This window comes from Mixophyes fleayi, chromosome 6 (assembly GCF_038048845.1).
Source record: "Mixophyes fleayi isolate aMixFle1 chromosome 6, aMixFle1.hap1, whole genome shotgun sequence".
Taxonomy (NCBI): domain Eukaryota; kingdom Metazoa; phylum Chordata; class Amphibia; order Anura; family Limnodynastidae; genus Mixophyes; species Mixophyes fleayi.
Genome location: NC_134407.1, coordinates 160,521,729 through 160,548,667, shown reverse-complemented (window position 1 = coordinate 160,548,667; position 26,939 = coordinate 160,521,729). Strand labels below are relative to the sequence as shown.

Genomic DNA, 26,939 nt, shown 5'->3' with positions numbered 1-26,939 from the left:
TCGTCAAATGACTTAATTAAGGTGTGTGTGTGTTTTATTAACACCAACCCCCAAATGTTCTCGTTGTTGTGGGAGGGGTAGTGTATTGGTGTTGGGTGCCCTATCCGTCCAGCTCTGATGGCATCATGGAAATAGGAATCCTGGACATGGCATTCAGTTCTTATCAATTTCTGTGTAAGCCTGGTTCAGTTAAAAAAACCCTATTCCCTGATGAAATGGTGCAGACTTAAGAAGTTTGTATGAGAGATTCCCTGAATTGTGACTAAAACTAGATGAGAAGAGTCTGTATAAGACACTCTTGAGAATATCTATGCGTGCTAGAAAGGTAGAAGAGCAGAAGAAAGCACTCCTAAAGAAAAAAAAAATCATGAAGGCATTTTAAAAAAGAAAGGCAGGGAGGAAACTTGTATTTTTTTGTTTGTGTATTGAGCATGAATATTATTGACCCATGGGTGGTCCATTTTCTTTAGCCACCACTGCACCAAAATGGCTGGAATAAAGCCCCTGTGTTTTACATGTTGGGGCTGATTGAAATTCATAGAGGCAGGGCACCCACTTGTTTGGCCTCCCACTAAAGGCAACCAGCAATGCACTGAAGAGCCGAAAGGGCTCACAACTTTAATTTGGGGGTATCTTATGTTGTGGGTTGTATCAAAAAGAGGACTTTATTCTCATGTTAAATCCATTTCTGAATCCATCTGGGGGACACTGCTTACTGTGGGGGTGTATGAGGGAACTTAGACATTCAAATAGTTAACTTTCCTGATGACAGGCTATATCCCCTCTGCAACCCCTTGTGAACTTCAGTGTGTAATACAAAAGCCTGAAGGAAGGGAACCGCAACACTAAAAGAATAACCTCAGAAGGGAGGGAACAGTGTCCCCCAGATGGACTCAAAGAAAAGGATTTAACGCGAGTATAAAATCCTCTTTTCTCTTGCCTCCACCTGGGGGACCATGCTTACCATGGGGACGTACCAAAGCGTCCTCCTAAGGGAGAAACCACTCTGACAATCCGTTCCGCAACACTGTGTGGCCGAAACGGTCGTCCGGGGATGCAAACAGATTAAATTGATAAAGCCTACTGAAGGTATGAACAGAGGACCAGGTGGCCGCCCGGCAGAGCTGATCCACTGAGACCCCGTTATGCACAGCCCAAGATGTCCCCACTGAGCAGGTGGAATGAGCAGCAATATGTCTAGGCACAGCCGATCGGAACTGATGTAATCCACCTAGCAATGGTCTGCTTAGAAGCCGGCCATTACTGCTCCATTGAACCCATTGGTTCAAAGGAGGACCCCTGAAGCATGGTCAGAACCAAGTTTTAGGCCCTAGAGAGGCGTAGGCATAACATAAGGGGGCTGTATATACAGGACCCCTTGAATGAAGGTTCTTAGTTCTGGAATATCGGCTATTTTCAGTTGGAAAAAGATAAGGCAGACACTTGGACCATTAGAGACCTAAGTCGCAGACTTGTGTCCAAACCATCGGGGAGAAAGGCTAGGCTACGGGAAAGATGAAAATTAGTTGAATGGCAGATGTATGCCACACTCTTAATAAATGTGGGCTAAGGTCTGTTTCCTGGCTTGCAGCATGGTGCCTTCCACTATGGAGGAAAGCCTTCTGGACTACCAGAGTTTTGCCTCAAATACCATGCCATTAAAACCCTCAGAGGTAGGTGGAGGTCTACAGGAAGTAGCGAGACTAGGGTCCCACTTCCCAGGGGATTTGTATCTGAAGAGTGTAAACTTTCATGCCCAGCTATCTCTTGAAGAGCGGTCTGAGGGGCTAAGGAAGTGAAAGGAAACTTCCCCCTGTCATATCAGATGACTTCTGAAGGAAGCAAAGTGACAGCCTAGCTTCAATTTAGTGTATTATGAAAAGAACACGGGGGGGGCTCAGAACAAGCTCGCCGGGTCAAAGTTCTGCCCAGCATTAATCAACGGAGGTTCGATCAGGACTCTAACCCTCCTGAAACCTGGCCAGCATCAAACTAGATCACCTTGTGCTGGTTTCATCCCAATAGGTGCAGGGATGTCCGAATGCATAATCAGACAGACAGACAAATGATTTTTTTATATATAAGATGTGTAAAAACAAACGTGTAAAATTACTATATGCTAAAGGCATACATATAGGACCATTTCAAGCACACATGCTGTAAAGTGTAATGTGGTTCTATATGTATGCCTTTAATATATAGTAATTTATAGTGTGTATGATTTAATGATTTATTATACACTACTGACCATTGAATGCTGTACACCAGTGGTTCACAAACTTTTGCAGTTCACGGCACCCTTAGAGTCTCCAAATTTTTTCAAGGCACCCCTCCAAAATAATTACTGAGCAGTCCTGTTTTAGAAGTAGTTGGGTCAAAAAAATTGTAATAAGTATTTAGGTCACGACAGAAATATTTATTTAGTTGTATGCAAAAATGTCCCTCTGCATCCAGGCACACTGCCCTCTGTCACCCTCCTCTGCCCTCTCTCACGCTGTCCCCCTCCTCTGCTCTGTCACGCTGTCCCTCTGCTCTGTCACGCTGTCCCCCTTCTCTGCTCTGCCCTCTGTCGCCCTCCTCCTCTGCCATGATCTCTCTCACTCTGCCCCGTGCCAGCCATAGAAAAAAGAAAACTAACAGAAACTTACCAATCCGCGCGGTGCCGGGACCCAGCAGCCTCCTCTCTCCCACAGCTGTCACTGACGTCGATTATTCAGTGACAGCTGCGGGAGAGAGGAGGCTGCTGGGTCCCGGCGCCGCGCGGATTGGTAAGTTTCTGTTTGCTTTCTTTTTTCTAGGTCTGGCCCGCGGCACCCCTGGGAGCTGCGGCGCACACTTTGGGAACCGCCGCTGTACACTATTTTACAATGGTAGAACTATATAGATACGTTAACTTAGAAGTTGGGTACAGTCTTCCATCAATATTTTTTCATACATGTGATAAAAATAAATTCGTCCAAATCAAAAAAAATTATATTAATTTGTAACAGTGTTTGCCTTCAATGCGTTTAGATATTCTTGCAGCTTGGACAGCTTTGCAGCATCAATGTTTGATCAGCTATTAATGTTTGACCCCTTCTCACCTTCTGAACTTTCATCTGAAATGGTGGTAGCTAAATGTAGAATGGAATGAAGTCCAGTTCCTTACCTGTCCCTTTGGAAAACAAAGACATACCAGCAAGGGGTATAGTAAGTAAATAAACAGAATCACAAATGCAAAAAAATTATTTATTTAACATGAATAAAAATAAAAACTTCAATTTCACATAGTATGTCAATGTATATACATTATAACATGTAATTCTGCCATGACAGCACCCTCACCCTTAAAATATTACATAGTACTCCTCCCTGTTTAATTTGGCCTATTCACTGACATTTGTCATTTAAGAAAACTCCAATGGTGTCAAATCTACCACTTCAACTTCTATAGTATGCTTCATAGTAGAAACTGTTCTGTGCAGTTTCTACTATGAAGCACAACATGCCATCACCGCCTTGTCTATTTTGTCATGGCAAAGATTAATGGCAGTATAAAAAATCCTAAATCTTTTATTTTAATAATTCCAATTATATGAACTGGTCAATTAAAGCTCCTCTCTCTCTCCATGTCTCACGCGGTCAATCTTCCTAACTGCAGCTAGTCTCTTGTAAAGTCAAAAGTCTCTCATTGAATTTTGCTGCCTTTATGGAAAGAGAATTTAATTTGGTCTCAAAAGTTTTATCGGTAAAATGTGGCTCTGAGCTGATCAAAAATATGTTCAGCTATGTATTCTGCTGCCCCAGCTGTCCTATCAGCATTTCTATCTTCCTAGTGTTTTTAAGTGTACATACAGAATACTGGAGACAAATTAATTTATCACCTCTCCTTGGCATCTCCTAAAATAGCAAGACATAGTGATGGGCGTGGGATTCATAGCTCCTTCTCCCACATCAGCGTGTCCAGTTTCTACAGCAGTTTGATTGGACATCCTGTTCTGAGCGGATGACTCTCTTTTGGACTATATTTCTTTTAACCCTGTTTGTGATGCTAAATCTCTGCAGGGAGGTGCTCCAACAGGTGAGTAAGCGGATTCTCTACCGTTATAGAATCACTGACCTCAACCCATAGAGAAGTGAGATCTCAGTCAGAGCAACAACCCAAGCAAGCAGGGCAATTGCACTAAAGCATACCATTTATTGTGGAGGTAGTATTGGTATGCTAGTAGGATTTGTAGTATGGATTAAGCATGATTTATTTATTTTTTACATTGATTCTATGCTGTATATTCTCCATACCACGTCATGTATGTTAATATAAAATTTTGCTGCAGTAATACCGTAATTCTATATAAGGGGCTATTCATATACCGGACTCTGACAAACAATTATTATTTCAAAATGATAAACTAAGTCAGAAGCCCAGAAAAGTTAAATATTTGGGTATTTATACCAAAAGCTATTACAATCTACAATACTATATACACATACATAAATACTGTATACTTATGATAATGTGTATACTGTGGTGGTATATTAGTACATCTGTGAATTATTTTTCTGTAGATAACTGTGTGTATATTTAAACAAGTTTCCATCTTACATAAATAAAAATAAAATGTATACTTGTGGAAGGCTCCTTGGTCTAGGGCTATGATTATCATTTAGATCCTATGCCTATGATGGCTTTTAGCTCAGTGTATCTCTACCCATTTGTTTTTCGTTGCCAAGATGAAAGACACTTTCTTTTGACAACCTAGCAAAATAAAATCTAACTGACAAAACAAAATAATCTGTTTAGGAGAGTGATTCTCATTTAAGATTCAAGAACTCCCCTGATTAGTCCTTGTTCTGTAGACACTCCTTAATCTTGGCTTTATGATTTTTAATGAATACCTAGGAAAATTATACCCTATACATGCAACTTAGTTATTTTCAAAATAATTTTTTATGTAGCTGAAACAGCATTTGTTTTATACAATGGGAGCACACCCCTAATCTGTACATAGTGAGGGCAGAGGATCGATGTGTACACAATATATTATACACACCTATACACTGTATTATATACACAAAACCAATTAGACGGTATTTAAAAAAATTGGAAACAAAAAGGGATAGTTACAGGAATAACTCATTTCCCATTATAAGCGGATATGGATACAAAAAGTAAGAACAATCCTGTAATAACTAGATAAAACATCTTTCCTGGTAGTGTAGTCATGTAGCTGAAATGTATCCTATGTATTTTTCAAGCAAAATAAAAATATTTTTCTTACTGCATGTTATAGACTTGTTAATAATTTAACAGAACATTTGTTAATGAAAAATACAACAATCTTTTGTATATTTTATTATTCTAGCAGATACAAAGTATTTATGTTATACAAATTTTGGTCCACCGAGAAGCAAAATATCTTCATAAAGCAAAAATCCATAACTTCTAAATGGCGCAATGGGCTGGAAGACATTTTTTTTATAAGGTCATTGGCTCTGCTACACTAAAACTAACTACAGAACAGTATTAAAGCAGCTACATTACAAGTAAGCCAAAATATGCTTATTTAAAAAAACATGGTGCAATTAAGAAATTCACTATCAGTAGCAAGCATTACTTTAGTTTTCATTAATTTTGCACTATAATCAAGATAAAGGGTCCACTCATTTTTAAAGATGTCCACCGTGTATAGCATATGAGGATCCCACCTGTGAAAACCCTCGCACTGAAGCAGAGCATCCTTGTTAAAGGAAACGTAGCACCACCGTCCATACCCCTACAAGTGAATTCCAAGAATGAGCTTCAATAGTCGTCTATAGCTGTAAAAGAGAGCCCTCAACGCCAAGACTTATGGCACCTCTGATTCAGGTAACAGGGGAGGTCCCTCTCTCTGCTACACATACAGTACATGATTGAGGAAATTGAATGAACAACACATTTAGGGGCATATTCAATTAGCTTTCCGGTTCGCGGTAACGCGCATTACCGTGAAAAGTGCACGTTATTGCCGGTATTACGGTACTGCAATAACGTGGATTTTCGGACGCAACCATATGGGCTGCGAACGAAAATCCACGTTATTGCGGTAACGTGGATTAAGTTTCGCTGCTGTTCCGGCGCGATCCCACGGACCGGAAAGCTAATTGAATATGCCCCTTAGTATCTAATGGTCTGTGCATTCAGCTATTGGCACCACATTATTATATGAAGCTATGATTTGGACATTTTTATTTTCAGCTCAAGTAAAACTATTTTAAAATACTATTTGTATTCATTACTGGCCTTTATAATATAGTTCATTGGCTTCAATACTTTTTTGTATTTATGTACTTAGGTTGGTATCTTGGCCAACAAGTTTTAAAATCTTGCCGTCATATACATATACACACACATATATACACGGAATGTCCTTTTCAGCGCACGACTGACAATCTCAATGTGCAATCATCAGCCAGTAATCCTGTGGACAGGGGTAAATGACAGAGAAGGAGAGAGCAGATAGTATAGTACTTTAACATACCAACAACTGGTTAAAAGATTGAAGCTGCATACTTTAGAATAGAGATAAGTGTACTTGAATATATCTGTAGATCCCACAATCTCCTGCAAGTGTTTCCAATGTGAATTTCTGTAAACACAATAAAAGTGCCACCACTCAGTGTAGTATGTAAAAACATTTTATTGTAAACACATCAAAATCTCTTACATTGGTATATTACGTTATGCAGATTAGTTGCTGCTCATGTGTCTGGCCCATATCTGTATCCAGAAACTGGAAGTAATGGGCTGGACAGGTGATGAAACACTTCCACCCAACTCCAGCCTAGAACAATGGATGACAGTATGTAAGGCCACCATATAGCTTTCATCTGCTACTTTATAGTATCAGATGCTGCTTGATCTTATCAGAATGGGGGGCAGTCGACTTCCACGTCACGTGACATCCTCTGCACAGTGCGGGGCAGTCACATGGCATACCCAGAGGAGGGAGAGGACAGTGCATACATGCGGTCCTTCAGCTATTTCATGTTGCCCCTCACTTATTTAAACACAATTTCTATTCAAAAATAAGTTTTGCATTATGGTAGGTGGAGCGTGAGCCTAAGGAACATTGACTAATCAGAGCCATACTTTCATGCTATGGTAGATCACAGCAGACAAAATGGCTAGCAAAAGTGAGTGAGGGCTAGAGTTTGTTGCTAGTTTTAATTTCCAGATGATCATATAATGATGAATGACACTAATGAAGGAGGAGTGCTATGGTTTTGCAAAAAGACAGCCATTTCGTAGGCGTAAGCAATATATGAGAATGCAGTCTATCAATGAAGCATGAGACACAAAAGGTTCTAGTCTCTAGTAAATTGATAATATGCATTTGCATTATTATAGCCCCCAAATGGCCACATCTACTGTAAATGGGTAACTTACATACAATTTAACTACTTATACAACAGATCTATATTTCAATTTATAAAAGGTTCCACTGGCCACAGATGAGAGCTTGCTGTAATAAAACTTATACTTCAACAGCTGGAATAAACATGGATGCTAATATGGTTTCCTTTATAAAAGAGATTGCCAGTTTACACAGTGGGAGATAAATGTACAAGTTATATTATATAAATATATATTTTACATTCCTCTACAAAATGAACAATAATTGTATAATTGTTTTTTTTAATCTTTATCAGCTGGAAGGAATCCTTAGGCTGTCATGCCTGCTCTCCGTTCCACAGCGAATGCAGGCTCCAAATTAAGCAGCAAACTACTGGAGAATTTCATCCATCTTCATACAGTTAGGTGAAGCTTGCAAAAGTACAGCTTGAACGATTGGAGATTAATAAAGGACAAAGGAATTGCTGATTTACCCAATGTCTGGACATCAGCAAGTACTGTATGTGCTCCTTATTTTACAAGGACTGACATATACAGGACTTATAGGTATATCAACTTCAACGTATTCTTTAGGGTGCTTCTTTATTTGTGATTTAATAAATACCTGATATGTTTATCTTAGTTACTTCTGCAGCATACAGATAAGCTCTGGAAGCTATATTGTATAGTTAATGAGAAACATTAATCACTTGTCACACAAGCGCTGCATGCAAATTATGTGACAGATATTGAATTTCCTAAGAGCACGAAACTCTGTTCTCATGTTTCACTAGTAGGAGAAAAAAAAAAAATCAAATCATAAAATAAGAAGTATTATGCCAACTTGTAAATAAGTGGTTATATTTATCTTAAAGCAAATTCCATCTATTTACTACCTACCTGTTCATCTAACTTTTTTGCATATTGTTCTCTTCTAACCTGTTGTTTTAGGACTTATAATAATACGGTCAGTTTCTAAAGAAGAACTTTATCCTTTGAAGCACATAATGACTTCAAAAGTTATTTCACCAGACAAATTTTCAAACAGCAGGAATGGAAATCACGTGTGTATCACGTTTATACACACAATGGAGTATTTCCAGTCTAAACTAATATCGGTACTTACATAAATCTGTCCACAAGGGTAGCAGTATAAATCACAGGTCAGTAAAAGGACAGAGAATCATTCATGCACAATTTTCCACCAATTTGCTTTGCTTATGTGAACAGGGCGAGACATATGCAGACATTGGGATCAATGATCCCACTGCATTAGTTCAGTTGCATACTGGGGAGTGCATACATGTCTGAATGAGCACTTCTAATTGTAGAAGAACTGAAGGAATCATAGAACAGAGATTTTTAATATCATGTCACACACAGTAAACATGTAGATACTTGCACTAGTTTTCAAAACTCTATTATAAAAATGGCAGAATATGATTGAGTGCTAAGGGTTACAGAACATTTCTGTACATTGCATCAAGCTATTCAATAAATCCCATTAAGGTTAAACAGTAGGAATCTCACTATAGGTTGTCAAGCTCCCAATTATACTGTATAACCACTTAATCGCTAAAACTATACAATCACTAAAAGAGCCAGAAAACATACCAGTGTTTCAATATATCTCCATTCACATTGTGAATACATAAATTAATTAAGAAGCCTCTCTTAATGTAATAGAGGGGCCAATGTCCTAAACATTCATATTTCTACAAAATCACTTGTGATGTGTAAGTACTCACTGCACACAAGGTGGTTAGTGTTAAAAATTGCCCAAGGGTCAGACTTGTTTGTAAGCCAGACATGGACCACTGGCATTAACATGCTGCATGCCAATATATCACTTACCATAACCAGGAAGAAGGGAGTACAATAAGAGTATACAAGTCATCTGAAAAATATAATTTAGGGATCTTCAGTGGCAAACTTTTCATTGTTGCCCAAAACAATACAATGGGTTCCTTGGAGTTATTGCAACATTCTTATGGTAATAAAGGGTCTAGTTTTAATTAGCATTTACACATTAATTTTTTTAAACAAACTGACTATAGCTATGCTGTCATAGCTGAACAAAATAATCCAGTGTTCTGTAAAAATCTGTAAATAAAAGTGCTCCAGATGTACAGCACAGTCATGGTACGATAAATGACTAAAAGAATAAGTCAACCTATGCAAATTTCTTTCTTTGGTTATGTGTGTCCTCTGTAAAAAATGGATAGCATTAGCCAACAAAATTACCCTTTGAAGATAAGTGAATAGTTAAAAATGACCAGCAAACATATGTAAACAAGCATGGCATCTCTGAAATACAAATTTACTCTCTCATACATACACACATATATATATATATATATATATAGTCAGGGCCGCCATCAGGGGGGTACGGGGGGTACTGTTGTACCAGGCCCGGGCTCACCAGGGGGCCCGATACAACAGCTCAGCACAGACTTACCTGGGGCCCGCCGCTGGTCTCCGCTATTCTGTCTTCAGCCTGGCTGTCATCGTGACAGCCAGGCACCAGGATCCGATCGCAGGGGTGGAGGATTCATTCCCCCTGCGATCATGTGCTCTGCCTGTGACAGAGCACATGATCGCAGGGGGAATGATTCCTCCACCCCTGCGATCGGATCCTGGTGCCTGGCTGTCACGATGACAGCCAGGCTGAAGACAGAATAGCGGAGACCAGCGGCGGGCCCCCAGGTAAGTATGAAAGTATGTGTTGCTCATGGGGGGGGCGCTAATGAGGGGGGGGGGGGGAACTATTACTACTCAGATTCAGAGATGACCAATGGGTTTCCAATGCCATGCCATTTGCTGCGCCAAAGTGTACAATTTGGAGCTCCATCGCAACTAGCTACCTGCATCAAAACTGTATCCATACTGTGCCCGCATCAAGTACCCCTCAGGTAGCACCACAAGTGGTAGAGCTTCCGATACCCAAATTCATTCATGTCACAGTAATTTATATAGCATTACCAGTATTTAATTTTTTTACCTTTGTTTTAGAGATATTTTGAATACATGATTGCACCCACCATCAACATAGTTACGATTTATTATTAAATTTTATTTTGTCATTTTAGGATTTATTATTCCATAGTCAAATTATTATTATTATTGGCATTTGTACGAGGAATCAATTTATATTTCAAAGATGCCGAGTTTATTTACCTGCATGGCTGTAATCTTTTTTTTTACCAGTTAAAAAAGTATTCTATTGTATATGATTATCCAGCTGTAGAGGATATTTGGATTTAATTATTAAAAAAATAAAACAAAAAAATTGAGACCCTCTGTGGACCTATTTTTTAATACCCTACATGCATCACTGTTTTTGTACCCCCTAAATTTTGCAGAAATTGTATTATATAACTTTATACATAGTAATAGGTGTTCAGCGCTCCCTATTGTGACTTATCAGTGGACGAGCAGCCACCTGGGAGTAGGGGGATGATAGGGATAGCTCAACCCTAAGTTAGTAATAGGTTTTCAACAGTAACTCCCTGGGCGCTTGAAACAGAGGGTATTTCCGATGCGCTGGAGAGCGACATCGGGAATATTCAGTGCATCGGTCTTTCCTGGCACCAAGCAAGGACCTGAGAGGACATTATTGGCCCTAAACGATTAAGGGTAAGTCCCTTATTAAAAGGTCCGTTTTAAGTTTTCTCCGCTGGAACCTACTGTCGGCTGACAGACCATAAGGAGATTTGTGCACTTTCCTTTTTTGGCACAGTACTGGCTGCAATAGTTTATTTGGCGTGAAAGTGGACTATTATTAGCTCTATCAAAGACACGTGCTATTTATGGTCCATGTGGATCTATCTGGAATTGACACGGATATTGCTAGCCTATTTGGATGGCACATAAAATGTTTATGTGCTGGTTTTATATTACTGTGTCAGTGTAAATACACTGTAGGGCTGTTATTCGTTTTACTGCCCCTAATAAATCTGTTTTTGCTATCATTTACTGTACCCTCTGTTTCAAGCGCCCAGGGAGTTACTGTTGAAAACCTATAACTTTATACATGTAGGGCCCGATTCATCTTCAAACACAATGTGATTGGAACCATCATTTAAAAAGAGTGCACATAATTTGCACACGTATGGCCGTATTCAAATACAAGTGTATCTCAAAAGTTTCCAATTGAAGCTGGGTTAGAAGTATACTGACTACATGTTACTTGGCATAAGTTAAAAGACAACACAATGCAGGATAGGCAATATTGCACTCATGCTTATGTGCAATATAAAGTCCCATCAGAGTGCATGCAAAAAAAAATACTATTAATACTCTAATCATTAATAAGTGTTCGTTTAAAATATGTCATTTTTTACATGAAATATAAAAAATAAATACATCAGCATGTTCTTAATGTGCACTGTACATAAAATACATTTTTATAGTTTCTCTTACTTGCAAATATGTTCTAACACGCATAAGTGTAGTCATCTCTATCAGTCAGCACTTACACCTGCCCTGTAGCTAGTGCAAGTGGCACGGTGGCTTAGTGGTTAGAACTTCTGCCTCAAAGCACCGGGGTCTTATCTGTCTGGAGTATGTATGTTCTCCCCGTGTTTGCGTGGGTTTCCTCCCACACTCCAAAAACATACTAGTAGGTTAATTGGCTGCTATTAAATTGACCTTAGTCTCTCTCGGTGTGTGTGTGTTAGGGAATTTAGACTGTACACTCCAATGGGACAGTGACTGATGTGAGCGAATTCTCTGTACAGCACTGCGGAATTAGTGGCGTTATATAAATAGGTGAGGATGATGATGATGGCTAAAAAAACACATACCTAAGTGATGGCCTGAAGTTAAATTGGCCACACGTGTTTGTACTTGACCTTGAAATGTCCTTACTGTCCATTGCCTACGCTAGTCCGCCCCTTCCTGCCCTTCAAGTCTTAGGCAGTCGGAAGAGTCAGCTGCGTGCGAACATGAATTACATTATTTGGACTAAGACCTGTTCTGATGCACACGCCGAGAATTTTAACATGAGGTGCAGCATGCAGATTGACTTACGTTCAAAGATTAATCAGGCCCTATAGTGCTTTAAAATCCGTTTGAACATAAATGGGCATCAAGTAGATTACCAATTTTGTTTGTTTGTTTTTTTTTTTTTTTTTTAAAGCAACACTTCACCTAGATCACCCCTTGAGGTATCAATGGGGGAATGTTAGGGGGGAGGGGGCGTAATTGAATCTTAAATCAACATTTTGCTTTAAAAAAATACTAATGTTTACATGCAGATATGTACAAAGTAACCAATACATTTTTTTTTAAAAAAAAAATATGATTTCTAGCAGATCTATACACATTTTAACAGACTACCCATACACAGAAAATTGAAATGCACAACCCTAATTTACTTGCCATAGGAAAAAAATGCAGATTTTGTAAATCTGCTGTCAGTCTTATCCTGTACAGTACTGAAAACGCAAGACATAATCTATAAAGCCCCTAGTATTATCATTGCTGCTGCAATGTTGCCTATAATGGTCAGAAGGCTAAAGAATGCCTCCTTTATAAGGTGTTATTTATCAAAAATTAAATTAAAGTGGGTTATAAAGCGGAAGTCCCCAATTTAACAAAACCCACCATTGCCATTATACTGTAAACGCCCTCTCTACAAACAGTAAAAAATAAAAATTGTGGAAAAGAAATATATGACATGCTTGAAGGACAATGTCATGAAATTGAACACATCTTCTACCCAAAATTGACACACACACACACTACAGATATTACCAAGAAAGTACTCTTGGGAACATTTCTAATCTCTTTAGAAAGAGAAAGCATCAGAAATGCTAAAGGAGAGCTGCCAATATTAAATAAAGATCAGTTTGCTTGTGTAGTAAATGTTTTGCAATAGTAGACTCAACAAAATAAAAGGACACTAAAAAGAAGCATAATGGAATATAGACAATCATTAAGATTCAACTAACATTGTGCTGCACTAACTTTCTCACACAGAATTATTTTACAGAACACTTTTTCTAAACAAAGCTGCAGCTACACATGATTCATGAAGTTCCTCTACGTAGGAAGACCAAAAGATAATTGGTCTCCAGACAGGACAACATTATATTGCAACAAGCGCTGGCACTTCCTATTTCTGCACACATGTTATTGGGGGGGCTGCTTGAGGAATTGAAAACACCTTTTGCAAATAACGTTTAGTTAGTTTAGTGCAAATAGGAAATTTAAATGTAGATAAGAGTATGAACAGCTGTCCGCTCAACAGACAGAAGTACATTATAGTCTAGAAAGATTGGACTTACATTTTCAATTAACTCTTTTCAAAGTGCAACAAGCAGTGACAAATATGAATTAAGACATTGTTAATAAATGGAGTATTGGGAGCAGAAGCTTAAAGTATAAAATGGACAAAGTTAACATTTGATCTGAAAACTAGGAAATGATCAGCATAAGGCACAAATTGTAGCGTGATAGAAACTATGGAAAAAAAGTAGGTAGAAGGCTGCAAAGACCATCTATTAAACAGCATCTGTTGCCTATACACAGTGAAAGTAACATATTGTGGGATGAATCAGAATATAGTCTACAAATTAAGTATGAGTATGATACATTAGTGAGTCAATATACGACATATTTAGGAAGTCTAATATTCATTAGTCCCTAATTCATAATGAAATCTTCATTTTGAAGACATTTTTGGTTTCACCCACATGTATTACAGTTGCACTTTAAGGTAAAAAGCTTTATAGTAGATTGCCAACGTTTATAGGGATTTGGAAAGAAGATTTTATGTGGGGTAGGCAAAAAACCAAATAAGGTTTATATAAAAGTATGGGGCAGTTTTAATTTTAAACTTCTGAGGATCCCTTAGTAGGCCAAAGTCTATCATTTATATACATATATTTTTAAAAGATATATAGTCTCTGTGAAGAATGTGACCCGAGGGTGCAGCATGGAATGCAAAGATGGTAACTGAGACAAAATATAATATTATATATACACACATCAATTTTAGCTTCTTTTATTTTTGGGTACTACAAACCAAAAATGGCTCATCTTGCAAAAACTATAACCTACAACTATTTCAAGTAGAAAATTCTAATTTCAGGAATTACAATTTGTAACTATTACCCCAATTGGCCTACTTCTTTGTAAGGATTAAATATCCTTTAGAGCCATTTCTGTCTGGCAGTAGCCTTGCTAAGTTGAACTACAAAAACAAAATGTCAGTATTCATCCATCAGAAACTTGGCTAACAATTGCTTGTTGTCAAGATAAATGCACATTGTTGCCCTGCCTTGGCAGGTAATGCTAGGTAATATATTGTATTAAACAATGATGTATATATATTAACATATACACACATTCACTATATGTACACTGACATGCTTATTAGAGTGTTTGAAACTCTGAAAATACCAGTCTGTGTGAACACCTCGTGCTTTACTAGTAGTATTATTGTACAAGGGGGGGAAAAAAAAAATAGGATTTAAATGTGCAAATTGCATCTAAAGAGAGGCTCCTAGGAGATGGTGTATAAGAACATATTTAACATTCAATCTGAGACCGGGGAGTGCGCCGCAGGTTCATTGTATGCCGATGCAGTTCCTGCATCTGCCTAATTCTATCTTTCTGCCACATCAGGTTAGGTGGCATGGGGTACTTCTGTGTACCATGAAGATATCGGAATGGGATTCTCACGTGGCAGGCAGTTGCACGGCACCGAGGCTGAGGCATGGGAGGAAGCAACATCCAGCGCTTGCGTTCAGCACAATAACGATATGCCTCTTTCCTATACTGTTTGTCTATGTCATCACTGTTTTTCCAGCCACCAATAATGAAAACATCATCTTTGTAATAACAGATAGCTGCTCCTTCTATGCCCAGGACCTCAGGAGGCAAGCTCTCAAGTATCTCATTTGAAACTTGCCTAGAAATTTTACTCTGAGCCTCATCAACTGTCACTGAGTAGCTTTTAGGACAGCAAGAGGCAGTGTTGTAGAAATTGGTGCAGGCCACTGACATTTGGAATGCACAGTAATTGTCCAGGAGTGGCAAAGACTCTACATCTTGCCACCTACTGCTCTCTATGTCATATCTACAATTAACTGTTCTAAGCCCATCCTCATTATCACTATCAACAGGCGTACGAGCCGTTATGTAAACATAACGATCTTCTACACTTACAGCTTTGACATCTCGCAGGATCTTAGGCGCAGACTCTAGGATCTGCCATTTATCCTGCCCTGGGTCGTAAACAGTGACATCTTTGAAGCCAGGGCTGAAGTTGCCATGACCACCAATACTGTACAAGTTGCCCTTTACAGACATAAGACCAAAGGAATGCTTTCGAGTGATCAAGTTGCAGACTTGTTCCCAAATGTTTCTGTTTGGGTTGTATCTTTCCACAGTCTTGGCAAACCCAGGTTCCATGGAGCCAGCCACATAAACATGGGAATCTGTAGCCATCACTGCGTGCCCATCAAGGTGATTATGGATGTGAGGCAAGTTTACCCATCGATCTTCATGAATAAAATAGCCAACACATTCACTTAAATAGTCTCCTCCTTCTGAGACACCTCCAATCACCATAATTACATCCATATTTTGACCGAAGCGTGGCAAGGAAGTCATGTGAGTAGCCAGAGGCTGTAGGTTTCCAGCTTGCAGGTTTTCTGATCGCAAAGCATGACCTTCCACAGCTTCAGCCACCAACTGCAAGCAGGCCTCACTTGCAGCCACTAGTCTCTCAGCTTTCACATGACGAGTAAGATAAGTGGGTTTCATTTGGGAGAGTCGAAGGAGCCTAAACAATTCTTCAAAATACTTCTCCCGCTCATCAGTGTTTTTCTGAATCCATTTTAAAATCGCTTCAAAAAGTATCTCTTCAGAGTCTACTGTGATCTCTGGATCAGAAAGCCAGTCTCTAACCAGATGGAATGGGAGTGTATAGAATTCATCGTCCTCAATTACCTTATAGAAGTTCCTGCGAATCATGTCAGCTGATTTTAAAGCCAACTGGTTGAGTGTGTACATATGAGCCAAACTGTGAATGGCCACGCAGTTCGAGAGGTTGAGTTTTTTCTTCAGAAACTCTCCACAGAATTCTTTTAGGCGCAGCAACAAAAATCTGAATGAGAATCAAGGAAAAAGTGAAGAGACACACAAACATTAGATTATTTAAGACAATTATGTAAGAATGAAGTCCAATTCATGCAGAAGTGGATAAACAGGGCTACTCAAAAGGAATGAACCGATTTCATTATGCAATATTTTATTAAGGAAAAGTAAAACAAAAGTGTATATATGTAAGTATATATATATATATATATATATATATATATATATATATATAATCTTTAGTGTGAATCAGCCAACTATTATGTTAGTGGCTAGTGAATATATTTTTGGTTAGGGAAACCAACACCTGCATGCTCTGTTAATATGCAAACTGTATCCAGATTTACAAAATAAAAATATGTTGAAACTGGACTTGTCGTTTAAAAATAAATAATCACAAAAGTGATTTTAGATACAATATTAAGCTCAGTAATACATAACTTTTAAAAAAATATTAAAAATAAAGTGGTTTTATTGTTTTGGGTTTTTTTTAAGTCAGGAGTGGACAAGAATCTGAAAACCTTAGGAGCCTACACACCCTCCCCCCCCCCCCCCACAAACACACACACTCAAACAAAACATATAGTGCTCAACACAGTCACACACACACACACTTACTTCAGGGCTGTCAGCTGCATATGAGCAAATCAGATACCTTCTTCTGCTGAGTTTGCTCCCACGCTTTCACACTTACGGGCAGGAGTGAGACCAAACCATCTGCACAGGGAGACAGGGGAGGACTAATGTTGTTCACTGCAGAGCAATTTCTAGAATTAAACATTTTGAACCTCAAGTCCAGATGGCCACCACAATTCCTGGGGCTCCTTACCACGTGACAAACGGCTTGTCCTTGTCATAAAGGAGACTAGTACAAAAAACACAGCCCATTCTGACGGCTAGTGTAAAAAGCAGACCCCAATCTGGTGGCTAAAATTCAAAGTAGAGCTCATTTGGTTTTCAGCTGCACACTGCTTAGCCCTGTTCTCATGACTAGGCTACAAATCAGACCCCAATAAGGTGGCTAGCATATAAAGCAGACACAAACCAGTAGTGAACAATGCATTATCAGCAGTGAGTAAACCATTGTACTAGCGGGAGGTCTTGCACAAGGGTTTTTCTACAATGCTTTTTAAAAGATGGTGTCCTAATGAAATTATTTTGCCTACAGAATGTCACACAGAGCAGATTACCTGCTCTGAAAGCAGTGTTCAGGTTTAGCAACAAATTCGATCACTCAAAATAGTGTCTCACAGAAGTAGGTCACTTCTCTTGCACTTTTCATATGAGTGATTAAACAGTTGCTGAAAATCTTCTTGGATACTACCTAGAACTTGTCAGTTTTTATCCTGTGAGCAGGAAAAACGCTGATATTTAGCTATGTGAAAGCTGTTCTGTAACCCCACTGTAATGGCAAAAAAACGTTTTACCAGCAATAACCCCCTGCAATGATAAAACACGGAACATCCCACCCAGAAGATCAAACTATCTCCACCATGTCAGACCCAACATCAAACCAGTTAGTGTCCATCACTAATTCAATGTGTTTCCATATTCTGCATTTTCTCCAGCAGCACATTTAATCTGTCACCTGCTGACAACAAAAGCAATCATCATAGCTTCTTTAATCTCTTAATCAAGCAAAACACTTTTATTCTTCAGACTCCATGGCTGTGTTAGGAACCCCTCCAGCCAGCACAACACAACCCAGGGTCTACTCTGCCAGTCAGGTGTTCACTGGAGCCCCCGATGGTGGGGACAGACTGGGCTGCAGACTGACAGAGGGTCGTGAAGTGTGTACCGGCGTGGGAGAACCCAGGCAAGAAGAGTCAGGTACACGCAGAGGTCAAAGGCCGGCAGCAAGTAGCAGTATCGATGAACAAGCTGAGGTCAGAGGTCACAGGCAAAGTAGCGGAACGGGTAAACAAGCCAAGAATCAGGGTCACAGGAAACAAGAGCAAAGTCCAATACAAAGCCAAGGGTCATACACGGGAAGTCAAATATAGATATCAGGATACAGAAACTGGAACAAGCAGGTCAGCAGACTGGAACACAGGAGCTATAACCGGCAATGAGGCAGCAGACCTCATTGCCTTAAATACCCAGCTGAACCAATCACAGGTTGAACACACTCCTGCAGGTTAATAAAGCAGTCACTAACAGAGCCAATCAGGGCTTGCCCCTGGCCTGCACAGTTGCAGGCTAATGCCTGCAATTGCCTCCTATAATATGCCCATATTAATTAGCCCACAGGCTGTAGAACGCTGCGCCCGGCCTCCTCCTATTGCCGGGACGAAGCTCTGAAGCGTCTACTGGTTGCCCCGGCAATGGCCGGGTTATGGCCGGAAATGACGTCCCGGTCGTCATGGCGACGGCCGGGACGCGGGTGAGTGAGTCGCGGCGGCTGGGCACCGCCGCGGCTCGTAACAGCCTGTTCTTACAATGGTTACTTCAAAAGGAAATAGGAAAGTTACCCTAGGTGTATTTTCCCTGTCACTTCAGCTGAGCAAGCAGTGCAAGTGTAGTGAACGCACTTTCATCATCATCATCATCATCATCATCATTTATTTATATAGCGCCACTAATTCCGCAGCGCTGTACAGAGAACTCATTCACATCAGTCCCTGCCCCATTGGAGCTTACAGTCTAAAATCCCTACTATAGACACACACTCACACACAGACAGACAGAAAGACAGACACAGAGAGAGAGAGAGACTAGGGTCAATTTTTTTTTTTTTTTTTTTTTTTGATTGCAGCCAATTAACCTACCAGTATGTTTTTGGAGTGTAGGAGGAAACCGGAGCACCCGGAGGAAACCTACGCAAACACAGGGAGAACATACAAACTCCACACAGATAAGGCCATGGTTGGGAATCGAACTCATGACCCCAGTGCTGTGAGGCAGACGTGCTAACCACTATGCCACTGTGCCACCCGACTTTTAATTTATGCAGGTTTATCTCGAAATGCACCCGAACAGAACAAGAATGTCCCAATATTGCACCCTGGGAGAATGCTAGCCATGGACAGGAGTGGCACCCTAGACAGCTATTTGATGCCATAGGCAGCAAACATGGGCTATTTAAACACTGCTACAAATAGTGCATGGTGGTCATGACAGGTCATCAACAGCACCGCACTGGTGTTCGCTTTAGGTAAGATGGTAAACGTACTGGTGTGGAAAATAGACAACTAGCAGCAGTGGAGGCCTGTTTGATGTACAGCAGTCGGCAGTGCAGCACAGCCGGTGACTATGGAATCAGAAAATTCCCCAAAAAAGCTGAAGGGCACCCATCTTAGGCAAGTCCTTAGTCAGGGGTACCAGCCTGCTAAATCAAGTTAGTAAGTAGTGTTTTTTTCTCTTCTTACTACCCATTCTGAGCCTGTAGGAGAAAAGAGGAATAAAGCTTACAGCAGTCATGTTTGTGGAGCATATGATAAAGGAACTAGCTAAGGACTATAAAGAAGCTCTATATGGGGACTGTATTCCTCAATCTGAAGTAAATCCAGTGCAACCTCCTAAGCATTTTAAAGAATTGGTGGATTGAATGGTCGCATATTTTATGACAAAGGGAGATTTGTATCCACTGCAACACTTAGAGAGGCAGGTCACAAATGTATGGTGATCTGTCAGATATTGGAGTACCATCTACTCCAGGACCTTTAAATTAATCAGGGAATAATAATGGAATGTCAACAGTTGGAAAGACGTCAACACAACAGCCTCTATTTCTAGAACACATAGCATTTGGACTGGGAGGTTTATTTACTTAAAAATATTGAGGTCATGAAGAAAAAGGTTGATTTCCTCTGAGGGTTCTTTAAATTTAATTACATTTTCCGTCAGGAGAGTACAGTGGTAGTCAAAAGAACCCTTTGGCTGTGACCTTAAGTGGCAGATCTACAGTCCATGAATCATCGGACAACCATTACCTTTAAGGGCAAATTACTATTTCACCACTTAATAATGAAGAACACAAGTCGTAAATCTCATCATCTGCCACAGTATCTTAGAAGGTCTTTCTACATCATCTTCGTGGCAGCACTTTAAAGAAGCCCAAAGTTATTGTCCCAGCAGGCAATAACCTAGACAGTATGGTGGTCCTTTCAACCTGTCAGCGTTAAAGAAGGAAGACAAATGAAAAATTCACAATGAGTGGGGGTGGTGGTCTCAAATTATGTGGAGGCTTGAAAACTCACCACTTAGGAGCACTGGGTATGGAACATTAACGACACAGGATACACAATAGAATTTCAAGAAATACCAAAGAGAAATATTTTTTAAAAATCCTGGGACCCAGCTTCCCCAGTGCAACTGGAAGCATTGTGAGCAATGTACAGATATTGATGGAAGAGTCATTATTTCAGTTCCCACCAATCAAACACAAATCAGATTTTACTCCAAGCTTTCTAGTACAGAAATAGACAGGAGATTTTCAAACTGTCCTTGACCCAAGAAGGCTCACTCACTTTGTGTGGAGAAAAACATTTCTTTACGGAATTGGTAAACTCTATTCTTCATGCAACAGAAAAAGGAGATTTTTGCACATCCACTGACTTACAGGGTGCTTATTTCCACATCCCAGTGGCAGAGCAGAATCTTTGTTTTGGGGTACCATTTCCAGTGTACTTGCCTACCAATCGGACTGTCCACATCCCCATGGACCTTTCCTAAAGTACTAGTGGCAGAAAGCCAAGAATTGCAGTCTGCCCATATCCATACAATATTCTGGTGACAAGGAGATCAATGGAAATCTCTTTCCTACAGAAACATGGATAGATCATAACTACAATAAAAACTCATTGTGTGACTTTTCATCAGCTGCAATTACTGGGAGTACAGACACAGTAAAGAGACAAAAGTCTCGCTTGCAGGTTAGACTTTTCAAAAATAAACATCTGGCATAGTAGATCAAAAAATGATGCAAGAATTCTAGGCAGTAAATTCCCGGGCAGAAAATCTGACATCTGTCCCTGCAAAGTGTTGAAAGGGATAATAGGGTGGCAGATTATCTGAGTGTCTATAAAATGCACCCAGGATAATGGACAGTGCACAAAGAATTTTTTCAACTGTTGGTCGCCAAGTTTGGACTTCTGGACATAGATCTGATGGCAACTTAACAGACGAGCAAGTTACATTGATTCTACTACCGTTGCAGGAACTCCAGCGCAGAAGGACTAAATGCCCTTACGAAACCTTGGAATTTTCATCTGGAGTATGTGTTCACTTCTTTTAATTCTTCTGCTGTTACATAAACTGGAAGAGACAAAGGGAATAATTCAGGAATGTTTAGTAAAGGGCCTTGCTGGACAGAGTTGGCAACGAGAAATCTTGTGATGTGGCTCTTTCAAGCCCTGAGGAGAATTAGATCATGTATCAGGTACGGCGCTGCAGAATTCTTGTGGCCCCAAATAAATAAAGAAGAAGAATAAATAATACCACCTATAGCACCTTGGGATCTTTATCTTGTTCTGGAAGCATTGGTTTCAAGTAATTTTGAACAGATACAAGAGGTCTCTTAAGTGGCTCACGCTCAAAGGATTATTTCTTGTAGCAATCACATTTGCCAAGAGAGTAGAACTCAATGCTCTTTGGTATGAAAAACCATTTGTTAACATTCATTCTGAAGGTAGTGATGCATACCAAACCTGGCTTGTTATTATAGGTAGATTCCACTTTGTGCATTGATCAAGAGCTCATACTGACACAGCCAACCAACGAAAGTGAAAAACAATTACATATCTTGGACCTTGTTAATGCAATTTCAATTATTCTTAACAGAACAATATGAAATACAAATCAGCTCTTCAACCTGCCTAAAAGGAGTAAGACAAGGACATTTACCATCTAAATATACTTTCACAAGATGAATACAAGATGTTCTTGCACAGGCTTATATGGGGAAAGAATGTAAGGTGCCTGGAATCCTGAGGACACATTCCACACGGGCCATAGTGACCTATTAAGCACATAGGGCTTAGGCCTCAGTGGACAATCTCTGCATCAGCGAGATGGTCGTCACTTTATACTTCTACTAGATATTTTAATCCAGATGTGGTTTCTTCAGCTAATGCTCTGTTCTTAAGGATGATCCTCCAGGTAGTTTGCATTACAAGTCTTTGTTGGTTAACCGATGAGTCCACCCTATGTTGATATTGCTTAGGTACATCTCATTTTAAGGGCTGAAATGGAGTCTGAAGAGGAAATAGGCAAATTATGTTTATGGTTTATTTTGTTTCCTTGAAAACTCCATGACGCTGTTCTTTCCCAGCTCTAATTCTTCCGGCTCTTCTTCCATCAGCTGCTTCTCTCTTTTCACCCCCACTACATGGCTCTCCCTTTTCTCCTTCATTTGTCACTTTTCTTTTTGGGATAAGAAGGTAAAAGCCTATTTACTCATTAAGTATACACCTTCATCACAGGTGAGCTATATTCATTGACTGGATGATAAAAAGAGTAATTGTAGAAAACAGCTACTCTCTTCTCTATCCTTCAATAAAGTGGCAAGTGCAGCTGTTGAGGCCAAACAGAGTTGCTGGACGTAGTATACAGAGCAGCTCTAGGACGCGCAGTCAACCATCAGGTCCTATATACACACACTGGACAATAATATTAGGCTCACAAAGCAGACCTGGTGAGTTCACTGGCCAGTGCATGTCTGCAAGATCTTAACAACTCGTCTCCTGTGTCATACTGATAGATTGGCCTGAACTTGGCTGCACTTACATACCACTCTGCCACTATACACCTGAAACATCCATTCCAGCGGCTGTATGCTAGTAAAAGTAAGCTTTCAGTGATGAAACTTTTAACTAGCAACAACTAGAATAGGGCCAATAAGCATACAATTTAAAGAGCGCAGGGCCTCCCTTGAACAGTTAATCCCTCAGGCTTGATGTGTCTCCCCGTCCCTGATTGTGGACCTATCCGCATATAACACTGACAAATCAGTCACTGTTATAACAGGGGTGGAAAAAGTGCAGCAACCGAGAATTACAAGGATGATGACCAGCTAGAAGACAATTCCTTCCTTCTATAAGTATTTATACTTGGTGAACCAATCATGCAGTTCTCAAAATATTTGAAGTTCCAAAACTTAAAATTTAGGATTGCGAGGAGTTTAGTGTAAATTATGTGATTAATTTATTTGAGGTGCATAGTTTAGCAGGAGCACCATGTCTGCTAAAGTATTCAATGGGTCAGTTCTGGTTTGCCCTATACCACAAGCCTAGTTTTTCTAACATTTATTTACAATATATCCTTCCATTCCCTTTATAAATGACAGTGCTAACATCTAATCCCTATTATATTGGGTACAGAGGTAAATAAAACAGCACCCTATATTAATGATGTGGCCCAACTAAGATAATACTACGTCTGCATCATGTGCATGTATCTCCTTCCTAATTTATCACAGGATTTGAATTGCCTATGCAGCTGCTTTTCTGGCACAGTGTGCTCCTACTCCGCTTTCTGCCAACTAGCCTCATCACATCCATCAAATGTTCTGTACAGGTTTGCAGATTGGTGGATTCAAGTGAAGGAACACAGAAAACAATGTCACAAAAGATACAATTTCATTTTGGTGCTTTGTTAGGTGTTATATAGTTCATAGGCTGTACCGCACATACAATGCTTTCATAGACGGTCTATGTTTTTAGAGGGTGTAGCAATTTAGCACAAAAACAGCTCTGCATGTGATAGCAAGCAAATCGTTAGACTGGGTATGTTTAGGGTAAGACGTTCCTGTATAGTTTCAAATGAACTGAAGTGAGGCAAACATATGGAAATTAAACAAGCAGCAAAGCGAGTGGCTTTGGACTCATTTAGAATAATAATTTGCTTCCAAGCTTATAATTTAGTGTTAAAAAGGCATACAAAAACCCCAGTGGATATGTCGCCTTAGTGAGCATTGCTTTAATTGATTTAGTTGTTAACTTCTAGCAAAATTAATGGTGTGAATCAAAGGACTAAACAAAAAAAAGTGTCTTTTTCTGAAGAATTCTTTCAGTAAGCACATACTTTAATTTTCATTTATCAGCCAATTTAGTTCACCATCTGAAAAATGCTCCAGTAAACTTTGACAAAAATAAATAATGTAACTTTTAATTGTACAACAAAATATTCCACATGAGGCTGAATAAATGTACCCAAAGCACGACATACAACTCTGGAACAAACATTATTTATCAGCGGTCTTTCCCCACTCTAATCTATTCTCAATGATGTAGCAAGATTGATTATCCTTCCTCGCCCACCTCCCCACTCTACCAAGTCATTCCCTCCAGAATCCACATTTAAACCTTGTCACTCACTTACAAAACCCTCAGCCACACCTCCCCTTCTTACACCTCTAACCTCATCTTTCTATAGGGTCAAGCCACATCAAATCAACACAGGGCTTAAAAATGACTGTTTCAGATTGTAATGAAATTTGGTATAATAAATGCAGTCATGGGTGTAAAGAAAACCCCCAAATCTTAGGTTGATATGTGCACTGGGACTTTAAAGTTGCACTTTTTTAACAAAAAGTTTGCTTTTAATGTTTTTTTAAATTGCATGTATTTGTTATATGCAAATTACATTTTCTGATTTGCTGTGCATGTTAAGATGAATCTTGCAATGTGAAGAGATATATATATATATATATATATATATATATATATATATATATATATAGATAGATAGATATATATATATATATATATATATATATATTTTCATATTTCTAGGCTTGTGAAAAGAGATATCCGAAATGACATGCCATTGCTATGTAACATTGCACTCAGCTGAGTTCATCTATACTTTGCTTTTAAGAAAGGAAGTTTTGGTCATTTAGGGCCCGATTCATCAAGGCACACAAAATAAATGAAATGTGAATTTTTAAAAAAATAAAAATGCACGGAAATCGTCATACGCACGTCCATATTCAACTACAAGCGAAGCGGAAGAAACATCTCTCGTTGAATACGGGTGTAGGTACGCTATGCTTATACGGCTCATGCCATATTGAGACAGATGCAACATGCTGCCGAATGCATAGAAACAAAATGCAATTATTGTCACCAATTAATAATATAGTCATCAATGAAAAACAATAAAAAAGTGTTTTTTAATCACTTTCTTTTTACACATGACATACATCAGCATATTAATGTCTACTGACATAAAATGCACATTTACAGTTGCTCTTTACTGTAAACACGTGATCTAGCATGCATACGCAAACGTCATCACTATCAGTCAGCACTCACACCTGCCCTGTAGGTGGTGCAAGTCATACGACTGAAAAACACGTACCTTAGCGACACCCAAATCTTCAATCGGACGCAGCTGCGTTCGCTAGACGTTGGCTCGTCCTTACTGTACATTAAATACATGCAAATGTCCTTTCCACTCTCTGTTCCACCCTTTAAATCGTAGGCTGTTGGAAGTGTCATTTACGTTCGAACATGATTGTATTCTTTGGTGCATGTTTTTGTTTTGAGTATGTGCCCAGTGAAAAAAAAACCCACAAAATACACCATATAAATTCCTAACTGAATCTGGCCCTTATTGTTCATTTAAGTGGTTATTTTCTACAACGGTACTCCATAGTGACAGGTAAGACTGACAGTGGAGACAAAACATTACTAAATCTAAAGAGGACTTCATACAAACTCCATAAAACCCAGGGGCACAAGTCATAGGAAGAAAGTCATGGCACCTCACTTACCCAGGAGCCTAGAATTAAGGTGCTGGCAAATAGCTGCCAGCCAGGCTCCATACTCTAACACAGACTGATGGTTTGGTCCACTTGTGTTACAAGACAGACCTGCAAAGCGAGAGCAGCAGAAGGAGGAAAATTTGGATCTGGTGACCCAATGGAAATTGTGCAGCTTTAACCTTGAAGCAAGTGAATTGAATGCATTGAGCAATAACATTTGAGCAGAGAAATGCGGTGTGTGTGGGGGGGGGGGGGGGGGGGGTGTTAAAAATGTAGCCTATATGCTGGCTCATAAAATTACAAAACAAAAGAAAGTAAGAAAAAAGTATTCCTGCCTACTCAGCTTTTCAGATTCTTGTCCATAAGTCATTCAATACAAAAAACATTTGTAAGTTATAAGAGTTATAAGAGTGTGAGATTTTCCATTGAAGAGCAAATTTTCAAAACTGTTCTCCAAAAATATCTGAGCTGTACTGCACATGGCCACAACAATATTGCACATTTCCATGCACGAAATTAGCACAAAATGCAAATTTACAAATACAGTGCGAAATATAATTTCACAAAAAGGGCGAAACAAAAAAACATATTTTAAAAATTGCATCACAGGGACCTCACATCCCTGCAAAACAACCGGTTCAGGTATGAACTTTTTGCATAAAATTTTGCTCATCTCTATTTACCATAATGCATGGTCTAGTGCTCTTTAACAATCCAAATAGCAGAAGTGTAGGGTTAAAGTATTAAGCATTAAGCAAAGGCTCAACAACCTCA

General features: G+C 39.4%; 1 protein-coding gene across 1 annotated transcript; it reads right to left on the bottom strand.

Annotated features, from left to right (window-relative positions):
* Positions 1-13,799: 13,799 nt before the first annotated feature.
* Positions 13,800-25,899, bottom strand: KLHL11 (kelch like family member 11). Its single transcript, XM_075178319.1, has 2 exons — positions 25,760-25,899; positions 13,800-16,469 (listed from the first exon to the last, which is right to left on the bottom strand). The coding sequence occupies exons 1-2, from the start codon at positions 25,897-25,899 to the stop codon at positions 14,888-14,890; spliced, it is 1,722 nt and encodes a 573-aa protein (XP_075034420.1). The 3' UTR covers positions 13,800-14,887.
* Positions 25,900-26,939: the final 1,040 nt, after the last annotated feature.